General features: G+C 24.8%; 1 protein-coding gene across 1 annotated transcript in view; it reads left to right on the forward strand.

Moving 5' to 3' along the window:
- Positions 1 to 12,958, forward strand: part of LOC113367454 (N-acetylneuraminate 9-O-acetyltransferase-like) — an 81,138-nt gene that overhangs the window by 5,115 nt on the left and 63,065 nt on the right. Inside the window, exon 2 of the mRNA XM_026609062.1 lies at positions 6,568 to 6,596. Within this exon, the coding sequence (XP_026464847.1) occupies positions 6,568 to 6,596 (29 nt within the window). The remainder of the gene's footprint in view (positions 1 to 6,567; positions 6,597 to 12,958) is intronic.

Below are 12,958 nucleotides of genomic sequence, written 5' to 3' on the forward strand. Positions count from 1 at the left end.
ACTTGGATAAGGATGATTGTGATAAAAAAAATTAAAAATGATATATTTATATATTTTAAATATATTATACTAATAAATCACTTAATTAAAAACGAGATTTTTTTTTAAACATTTGTAATAACTTTTAAATTTAATATAAGTTTGGCGAACAATTTTTAAAATAATTCATCATTTTAGTCGTGTTGTCTGTCTTTTCTGAAGAAATTTGGAATAAATCTTTGATTATGCGTTTTTGTAATCAAAGAAAATCAATTACAGTTTCTCGTGAAAATAAAATTGTTGGTAAATGTTTTGTTAAATTTTATTTCTAAGTTAAAGAAACAAGTCGTCAAACTCTTTGATTATGAATTTTATAATCAATGAAAATCAATTATAGTTTTCCCTAAAAATTAAAATTATCTTTTTGTAGAATATAGTGTTGAAGCTACATTAAAATTATCTTTTTGGTGAATATTGGGATAATTTTACTTTTATGATATTTATGACTTGGATGCTTAATTAACAAACAAGTGATGATAATAGTAAAACTAAGTAAATTATAATTAATTACATAATTATATATAATATATTGATTTATATTATATTATTATATTGATTTTTTATTATTAGCTACAGCATTAAGCCAACACATTTCTGCAGTTTTCCAAATGAAAAATCATTTTTCCAATTCTTGGAACAAATAGTTAAATATAACTCTCATAGAAAATGATATTAAATTAATTTTCCAAGCGCAATAATACCATTAAGTCGAACTAAATTAGAATCTATAAAAGCATTAAAGTATTAGTTGTATAGTATTTATATTTGAATATATCAAACTCAACATCATCTATTCACATATAATTTACTTCTATATATTTTCTATATATCTTCTATATAATATAAATTACTTTACTTTTTACTTATTGATTGAAAATAAAATTATGCACAGAAAAACTTAATAGTCAATTTTATGTGTATAATATTTTATAGAAAATTCATATTATTGACCGATTCTAATGATTTTTGATACAAATTCAATCTATTGCGATATTGCGATAATGTGTTAAAGCAATATAATATTATAATTACATGAAAAGAGTCTGAATTTCTGAAATAAGAAATCTTTGGTGTTAATGTAAGAAAAATCGTTGAAATTATTTTTATTTTATTAACTTTCCGTAGGGTGTGTTGTTATAATCATCAAAAAATCGAAATTGAAATTTTTTATATATCTTCACGTTTTAGATGTTTCTGAACATTTTGGCAGACCTTAGAAAAAATGAATGTGTGTGTATGTATGTATGGATACAATTTTCCGTCCACGTTTTCGGGCGTATGGATGAACCGGTTTGAATAATTCAAAAAGCAATCGGTCCCAATTGATAGAGAGGTTTGCTGATTAGTTTTTGGCAAAGGCAGGCCCAGCCATTCCGAAGATACGGGGTAAATAGTGCCAAAAACGGTAATTCAATTTTTTATTCAAACGTTCGGACTGGTGAAATTTTTGGGAAGGCAGTTCTAGCGGTTTCGGCGATCCAATAAAAAAGTGAAAAAAAAGTCATTTGGCTGATAAAAATGATCATTAGACATATGCACATCAAATTATCAGATTTTTTATAGGTATTTTAATAATAACAGATTTTGTTTACTTTTCTATGGGTTCCGTACCAATGTTTATATCTTATACCGCGACTCGACGCCCACGCGCTTCAATATTTTGTTTCTATACAGCTAACGTATCGCGATTGCTTCAGAATTTTCAAAATATTTCATAGTATGAAAATATCAAATTTTTCAAAAAGGTCATTTTTTTTTCAAAAATTTTAAAAATATCAATTGATTTTTTTGGTTGGTTTAGTAAAAGCAAATTGAATCTTTTTACGGCTGAACCTTGTTTTTTTTTATTTCAATTTTTGGTACGGGAAGTTTCACCAATTTACCTTAAGGCACGATGCCACACACCACTAGTTTTACTTAAATTCATATGGGCTCATTTACCATTACGTGAACTTTTGATTTTGAGATTTCATGTTTCATTTTCTAAGAGTTTATTTATTGCCTACACTCCATTTACCTAAGAATTACTTTACCTAAGAAAATTTTTAGAACTGATTTTAGGTAGATTGTATAATTACAGATTTCATTTATTATTAATTTAAATTTTTGCATATTTTGACCTATTGACTTTAGTTATGGTATACTACTTGGCAATATTATGCATTTTCTGCTCACCAGTATTTGTTTTCATAAACCAATTATTTCCTTCACCAATGGGTCAATTATTTCGACTGCCTTTTCCCTGTCGGGCTAATGAAAATTCATAATGATTATTTACGATTCCATTAGGAAAAGTTTACAGTGCAAGTTGTAATGAATTATTTAACATATATCATCTAATTGCATAGGCAACGCAATAAAGCACGTCATGGCACGTACTTACTAATACCTTTAATTAATAACGATACAGGAACTGCCTCCATTAGAACTACGTATCGAGATTATTTTATTTTTCAATTAGTTTATACAGTTATAATTCTAATAAGTAGAATACAGTTACGAGACAAATTGAGTGTGGGTACAAGGTAACTGAAAATATAATAATAAAAGGTTTTATTTATAGAAGAATGTGAATTATTGTTGCTAATTACTGTAAAATATAACGATTTTTTAAATTATTGTAGGTACTGGAAGTCTTGATACTATTGGTATATCTATGAACTAACAAGTCCAGGACAAAATCTTTCTGCATGGAATAAATGGATGATGATGACGGTGCAAGTATACTTTTTTGCAGGCCATTACCACTGAACAAATTTTGGAAGGAAAATAAATAAAATACAAATAATAACGTTAATGTGAAATAAACAGTATTTGAGGACCCATAAGATTTGAAGGTATCTCATTAGAAAAAAGGATTCATGAAAAATCATCTTATAGTCTGAAAATATTAATTCATATTCTGATTGACTCTTAATGGAAAGTATGATGGAAAAAAGTGATGTCAATTTAAGTTACCAGTTATAACTACATTTTAAATTATATTTGCTTAAAATGTATTCATAAAACATCTTTATGATATACTTGAATTTCTTATTATATAGCATGAATTTGGTTTTATATATTAGTGATATAGAAAAAAAACTGGAAATATGCAGCTAAAGTTTGATAATTTCGTGCGAACAAATTCATTTTTACTTTGTCTCAATATATGATTCATGAACATGGTTGATATTTTTATTACTCATTTTCAATTTTAATTGGTTACTTAACGTTATAAGTACACCTAAGTCTGTTTTTACACGGAGATTGGTTCCAGAAGAATCCGTGTAAAAAAAAAACGTGTAAAAAAAGACATTGATCTTATACAAAAATGGGTGATTTGTTCCTAATCTCTAAAACTTATTAAAATTGGTGAAAAACAAGAATTTTTAAGAACAAGAATTAAATTAGTGCTATTCACATTTGCTAAAAAACCAGTAAAAATTGTTTGTACGCGCTAAAGGGGAATTCACTTAAATCTTTAAGCTAGTGTTCGCAAACTATCGATACTATCGATGGTTACAGACTTTTTTCTTTCATAAATACTTTTTTGTGATATGAACATACTTCGCAAAAATTTAAATTGACAAAAAAAATTTAGGTACATATAATTTCAAATCGTGCTAAATGGAATAAATTCGTGTAAAAAATTTAAAAATATTCAATTTTCAAACCGTGTTATATCAAAACCGTGTACAAAAAGACCGTGTAAAAACAGACTTAGGTGTATTTTATTCTTTAATTTAAATGATTGAATTGAATAATTTTGCTTCATATTTGATCATTTTTCATAATATTATCTATTCCTAAACTAACATAAATTGTTATATATCTAATAAATTATATTTTGCAACCTTTTTTACACACAAGAATTAAAATATATAGATTCTATATTGAATATAAAACATTCAATATTCTGGAATTTTCACTTCTGACATAAGAATTAAAATATTGACTATTTCATTTAATTTAAAATTATGTGCTTTTCTAATCCAAAACTTGTATAATTATAGGTTTTTAATACTAGTTTGTTTTCTTAAATTATTTATTTAGTGCCTTTTATTTAAATTGTCTTTTTATTTTGCAGATTCAGTGTATCATTGCGGAATTCTTCTCAGCAATTGACGAAACTGGTTTTCTCAATGATTTGATAGATGTTTTTGATTTCTGAGATCATTGTGAAAGCTGATTTTGTATAACATTCTTCAGATGATGGAATATCGATGGAAAAAAATTACATCTAGAAGTCATGCTTTATAATTCTATTATTTGTATTGTTTTTCTAATTACAGGATCAAGTATGGGAATTGGAACAATATCAAAAAAATGGAACTAAAAATTAGGCAAGACAAGAAGTATTTTCCATATATTTGTACATTGAAATACTGATTAATCAGAATTTGATCATGAAGATAGTTGGAACATGTTTGCTGAAAAACTAGCATACTAGCTCAATCAGAATTTTGTAGGAAATATATATGCTGAAATATTAGCTTTCTTCAACTACAACTTAAAAACTAAATCTTCAAAAACAAAAGCCCGGAATATTGAATGTTTTATGTTAAATATTGAATATTTTACATTAAATATAGAATTTATATTTTATTTTGAAAACAGTTCTGAGAAATGTTTGATAATTACCTAATGGCTACAGTTTATTAAATGATGTTTTATTATTCAATACATTGTTCAAGCATATTTATGCAATGTTATAAAATGATATGTAATTTTCTATTTGGCCTATCTAGAAGTAGAAGAAATCTTATATAAGTTGAATTAATTGAAAATATTTCAACTAAATAAATAGTCTTTTCTTATTGAGTTACAATAATGATTTTGTATAAAATTTTTAACCATTTAAAATTGTAACATAACTAAAAAACTAGATCTTAAAAAGAATATTTTTACAAAAGCTATCGCTTCATATACGTTTTATTATTATTTTATTATTTATTTATTTTATTACATAGCTCGCACAGCAGCTTCAAAAGGACTTGGTTCCAGAAGGAAAATGCAATTAACAATTGTTAGAATATATAATAGTTATAATAATACATAAGTTGTTGAGTAATTGTTAATACAAAATTAAATATTATTCAAAAAATCGCATAAATGAAGATAAGAAAAAATTAACTTGTACAGATGGAAATTGCTAGTTTTAGTTATGTATTATGAATATTGGTATATTTATTATTTCGGTTAAAGTTAACTTCAGTTTGAAATATTATATATATAATATTTATTTAAATATTATTAATTTATAATAAAAATAAAAAATGGCTCATAACCCAGCCGTCGAACTTAATCTACGAAAGAAGAAATGGTCCATCGATTATATTTATAAATATTTATATTCATAAGCTCTTATGCACAATAATATATATTTTTTATATTATTCATGGATTGAAGTTACCTTATAAAACGATTTCACAAAAGTAAATCCTGATTTACAATTTGCCAATTGTAATCTGATTAGATTATATCAAGATTAGTTGTCATAATTAGAAGAGGTATGGTGCAGATATAATAAAAAACTTTTAAAACATATGGATGAAGAGATTGTTTAAGTATTTTATGGTCTCATACACAATATATTTTTTTTATAAATAATATTAAAAATACTTCTTTCATGAAGGTTTGAAAATACCTTATGAATTGATATTGATATTAAAAAACTAAATCGAATTTGAATCTGATTAGAATATATCAAGATTAGTTGTGGTGATAATTAAAAGAGGTATGATACAAATAGTGCTTTAATTTTAATAATATTAGATAAGTCAGATACTATAAAGTATACTTTATATGACATAAAAATATTTATTTCTAAATTCAATTTGAAAAAATATATTCTTCTTAGCGCGACAGAAAGAATTAAAAAAAAATCAGATTCAAAGATCTTAAATGCTCCTAGTTTCTAGACTGCCTTTATTATCATAATACTTAAATTTAATTTTTAATAAATTTAAACCATTATTTTAAATATTGGTACAAAAACTGAACTTGTTCAATCAGTTTTTGTGACCCACTTCATTGAGAAATATAAAATTGCGAAACATTTAATCAAACGACATTTTGAAATTTCTTGCATCAGTTTTATCTGACAGTTCAGTCCATCAGTCGTTCGTTAGACGTTGTATCGATTTTATAGAAAAATATCGTAAAATAAGAAGTTTAAAGAGATTATTAAGTGTTATAATATTTAATTAATTATTATATTGTGCCTTGCAATAGTTAAAGTTGGATGATAACTTTATTTCGATTGATTTGTGAGTTTTGCAAACAGTGTGTTATTGAGGTTATGTGCACACGGTTAAAATGTGTTTAATCATAAAAAAGTGATTTGTTCTACAAATAGTGCTAAAATATATGGGATTTTTACTATTTTCAATTGTTCAGTGTAAATAAGTCTGTGAATAAGTTGAAACTTTGTTATTTAACAGTTTTGTGTTTGAGGTTATGTATAGTGTCATCCATGATATAGTTGGAATCACAGGGTGATCTTATATGATTTGTGATCAAATTTCCTGGATTAATAATTGGAAGTCTTATTCTCTTGGCTAAATAGTTTAAAGGTATGTGTAATACATAGTTATTTTACAAAAATCATTTCACTATATTGTATTACTATATATTGTTACGAATTCTTAAGTAGCCCCCATCGGAGACGCCATTATAGTCCAGGGTGTCAGGGTACTCTTCAAGAAAATGAAGTGTATCATTGTTAACTAAAGATTTGTATTATTCTATATGAATTTGCAATTATTATAGTAGATGATTCCGAGATTGGCTTGGTTATTGGTTTTTGTACATGATTCAATAGTTAAATTGTACAAGAGATAGAGTCCATAGTTTTAGCTTCATACTTGGATTGAATCTTAGGAGATTCAAATGATTTTTATTAAGGGGCGTCCATTAATCACATGAGGTTTTTAGGGGGAGAGAGGGGGTTTGATAAAAAATTACGAAATATCACGTGGGGGAGAGAGGGGTATAGAAAAATATCACGTGTATTTATTTTTTACCTGAATTTTTTTTAAAAAATCAAAAAATTTACAATTTTTTCTCGTATATTTAAATACACGTGATGTTTGGTGGGGGAGGGCGGTAATTATGAATATTACCACGGATCAATAAAGGTAATGGGAGGTCCAAAATTCCTTAAAAAATCTATCACGTGATTAATGGATGCCCTTTAATGTATTTGAATAAATCATAAGTACATTGTTTATATAACCATATGCTTATATGCATACATTATTTTTTATTTATACTTATAGTACTTTTATTTATATTTATACTTACAACAATAATACAAAAAATACTCATCTTGACCCTCTATGGCCGAATTTTTGTTCTACTTCCGAAAAAGTTATGGAAACAAAATGTCAATAATTATAAGCTTTTATATGCAAATGGCAAACTAAAAATTTTCCTTAAACCATTTTTCTGATATTAATGAATGTGAGCCTCAAGTCACCCCGTCCTATTCTCTGTATGAAAAATTTTATTTTAGGGGGCGTCCATTAATCATTTGTGGCTTTTAGGGGGAAGGGGGGTTTGATAAGAAATCACGAAAAATCATGCAGGAGAGGAAGGGGTCTAGCTATATTACGTGTATTTATTTTTTATCTAATTTTTCAGAAAAAAAGATTTTTTTGTAAATTCAAAAAATTAGTTCGTAACTAAAAATACAAGAGGGCCAATTTAAATATCACGACGTATCACCAAGGCAGAGGGAGGCCCAATAATCCTTAAAAAATCGATCACGTGATTAATTGACTTCATCTTGGTTGAAAAGCCTAGCAAAGGTCATATATGTTGATATTGTTTGTCTCGACAACGTTATATAATAAAATTATGGGTCATTCTACAAAGTCATAATTATTTAATATGTAAAGTTTGGAATGTGACCTATTTGTGACTTAAATATAACTCGTGTTTAAAGACAACCCTTTTTGTTCTAATTAAAAAGGACTAATTTTATTACATTGACTATCTAACTTCATTCAAATTATTTCGGCGCCAATTTTAAATATTAACGTGCAAGAATTAATATTCATATTAGTATTTCAGTGCAATCTTTTCGCTAACTATGGTTAGTAATTAACTATTATTAAAAGTCTGAAACTATTCATAATAACTATATACCTATACTATTATGATATATTATTTTGAATATATCGTTTATTTACATATATTTAACTGAAATCTGTTAAAAATGCTGTATTATACTATATAATAATTTGTAAACTATTATAATTATTTTTACAATTTCTTAAATAATTCGCCTAGCAGTCATTTTATACAATATACATAAGCGTTGAAGGAAGATTAATAAACTTAGATTTAGTAAAATATTAAACTTAGAAGAAAATTTAATTTTGAGTTAGAAGAAAAAAGTAATGTTTTTCTTTAACAATAATGTTTTTAATCATTTTATTAATTTATTCATTTCAAAACCAAGAATAAATAATCAATATGGTATTACAATTGCTAAAGCAATTTGTAATATTGGATTTTGGTTGGATTTCTAAATTGTTTAGAATCTGATATCGTGGAGTAGACGTTTCCTCAAACAAAAATTGATTTAAAAGACGTGACAATAGTGGTAGTCACGAACTTTTTTACTCTAAAAGATTTTGGTCTAAATCTACTTTTAAAATATAATCTCCAAAAGACACAAACTTCTAATTACAATTTTATCATATCTACAACTTTCTGTTGCCACTTTGATATGACAAACGTATTACCATTGGTATTCGATCGAGCGTTTTGCACATAAAACCTAACCTGTAAAAGGCATAAACTTCAGACCAAACAGTTACACCAAAAATATAGCCTTTCGATAGTTTGTGGCTACCTTATAGACCTGCAACATTATATATCTATTTTATCCAAAAAAGAATCAAAACGAAAAGTTAGCTTTCAATTTTTTTTGCCGTATTGATTATTGTTATTTCCCCAACTATTAATATTTTTTTTTATTACATATTTCTCAAACTCTACGTTGGCTCGTTGGTATTTGCAATACACGTTTGGATGCTTTAAAATATGTGCGAATATTCTTCTTCTTCTTAGAAAAGTAAATATATTAAAATTCAATGATCTTCTCTATTATATACTCTTTCACTATTCTATACACAAATAGTATTACTCATTGACGTACTATATTATATTTACAAACATGGTTATATACTCTCGTACTATTATGTACACAAATACTATTACTCATTGACGTACTATATTATATTTACAAACATGGTTATATACTCTCGTACTATTATATACACAAATAGTATTACTCATTGACGTACTATATTATATTTACAAACATGGTTATATACTCTCGTACTATTATATACACAAATACTATTACTCATTGACGTACTATATTATATTTACAAACATGGTTATATACTCTCGTACTATTAATACACAAATACTATAACTCATTGACGTACTATATTATAGTTACAAACATGGTTATATACTCTCGTACTATTATGTACACAAATACTATTACTCATTGACGTACTATATTATATTTACAAACATTGTTATATACTCTCGTACTAATAATACACAAATACTATTACTCATTGACATACTATAATATATTTACAAACATGGCTATATACTCTCGTACTATTATATACACAAATACTATTACTCATTGACGTACTATATTATATTTACAAACACTATTATATACTCTCGTACTATTATATACACAAATACTATTACTCATTGACGTACTAGATTATATTTACTAACACTATTATATACTCTTTTACTATTATATACACAAATACTGTTACTCATTGACGTACTATATTATATTTACAAACACTATTATATACTCTTTTACTATTATATACACAAATACTATTACTCATTGACGTACTATATTATATTTACAACCACTATTATATACTCTTTTACTATTATATACACAAATACTATTACTCATTGACGTACTATATTATATTTACAAACATGGTTATATACTCTCGTACTATTATATACACAAATACTATTACTCATTGACGTACTATATTATATTTACAAATACTATTACTCATTGACGTACTATATTATATTTACAAACACTATTATATACTCTTTTTCTATTATATACACAAATACTATTACTCATTGACGTACTATATTATATTTACAAACACTATTATATACTCTTTTACTATTATATACACAAATACTATTACTCATTGACGTACTATATTATATTTACAAACACTATTATATACTCTTTTACTATTATATACACAAATACTATTACTCATTGACGTACTATATTATATTTACGAACATGGTTATATACTCTCGTACTATTAATACACAAATACTATTACTCATTGACGTACTATATTATATTTACAAACATGGTTATATACTCTCGTACTATTATGTACACAAATACTATTACTCATTGACGTACTATATTATATTTACAAACATGGTTATATACTCTCGTACTATTATGTACACAAATACTATTACTCATTGACGTACTATATTATATTCACAAACATGGTTATATACTCTCGTACTATTAATACACAAATACTATTACTCATTGACGTACTATATTATATTTACAAACATGGTTATATACTCTCGTACTATTATGTACACAAATACTATTACTCATTGACGTACTATATTATATTTACGAACATGGTTATATACTCTCGTACTATTAATACACAAATACTATTACTCATTGACGTAATAATATTATATTAACAAACATGGTTATATACTCTCGTACTATTAATATACACAAATACTATTACTCATTGACGTACTATATTATATTTACAAACATGGTTATACTCTCGTACTATTATATACACAAATACTATTACTCATTGACGTACTATATTATATTTACAACACTATTATATACTCTTATACTTTATATACACAAATACTATTACTCATTGACGTACTATATTATATTTACAACATGGTTATATACTCTCGTACTATTAATACATACAAATACTTTACTCATGACGTACTATATTATATTTACAAACACTATTATATACTCTTTTACTATTATATACACAAATACTATTACTCATTGACGTACTATATTATATTTACAAACACTATTATACTCTTTTACTATTATATACACAAATACTATTACTCATTGACGTACTATATTATATTTACGAACACTATTATATACTCTTTTACTATTATATACACAAATACTATTACTCATTGACGTACTATATTATATTTACAAACACTATTATATACTCTTTTACTATTATATACACAAATACTATTACTCATTGACGTACTATATTATATTTACAAACACTATTATATACTCTTTTACTATTATATACACAAATACTATTATTACTTATTGACGTACTATATTATATTTACAAACACTATTATATACTCTTTTACTATTATATACACAAATACTATTACTCATTGACGTACTATATTATATTTACGAACACTATTATATACTCTTTTACTATTATATACACAAATACTATTACTCATTGACGTACTATATTATATTTACAAACATGGTTATATACTCTCGTACTATTATATACACAAATACTATTACTCAGTGACGTATTATATTATACTTACAAACACTATTATATACTCTTTTACTATTATATACACAAATACTATTACTCATTGACGTACTATATTATATTTACAAACATGGTTATATACTCTCGTACTATTATATACACAAATACTATTACTCATTGACGTACTATATTATATTTACAAACACTATTATATACTCTTTTACTATTATATACACAAATACTATTATTCATTGACGTACTATATATATTTACAAACCTATTATATACTCTTTTACTATTATATACACAAATACTATTACTCATTGACGTACTATATTATATTTACAAACACTATTATATACTCTTTTACTATTATATACACAAATACTATTACTCATTGACGTACTATATTATATTTACAAACACTATTATATACTCTTTTACTATTATATACACAATACTATTTTACTTATTGACGTACTATATTATATTTACAAACATTTAATACTCTTTTACTATTATATACACAAATACTATTACTCATTGACGTACTATATTATATTTACGAACACTATTATATACTCTTTTACTATTATATACACAAATACTATTACTCATTGACGTATTATATTATACTTACAAACACTATTATATACTCTTTTACTATTATATATACACAAATACTATTACTCATTGACGTACTATATTATATTTACAAACACTATTATATACTCTTTTACTATTATATACACAAACTATTACTCATTGACGTACTATATTATATTTACAAACATGGTTATATACTCTCGTACTATTATATACACAAATACTATTACTCATTGACGTACTATATTATATTTACAAACACTATTATATACTCTTTACTATTATATACACAAATACTATTATTCATTGACGTACTATATTATATTTACAAACACTATTATATACTCTTTTTCTATTATATACACAAATACTATTACTCATTGACGTACTATATTATATTTACAAACACTATTATATACTCTTTTACTATTATATACACAAATACTATTACTCATTGACGTACTATATTATATTATAGTATACTATATTAGTTATAGTATATTATATTATACAGTTATAGTATATTATATTATACTATTATATACTCTTTTACTATTATATACACAAATACTATTACTCATTGACGTACTATATTATATTTACAAACATGGTTATATACTCTCGTACTATTATATACAAAATACTATTACTCATTGACGTACTATATTATATTTACAAACACTATTATATACTCTTTTACTTATATACACAAATACTATTATTAATTG

This window comes from Ctenocephalides felis, unplaced genomic scaffold, assembly GCF_003426905.1.
Source record: "Ctenocephalides felis isolate EL2017-DRISC unplaced genomic scaffold, ASM342690v1 CF-g0.4_SCAFFOLD_01170, whole genome shotgun sequence".
NCBI classification, from domain to species: Eukaryota; Metazoa; Arthropoda; class Insecta; order Siphonaptera; family Pulicidae; genus Ctenocephalides; species Ctenocephalides felis.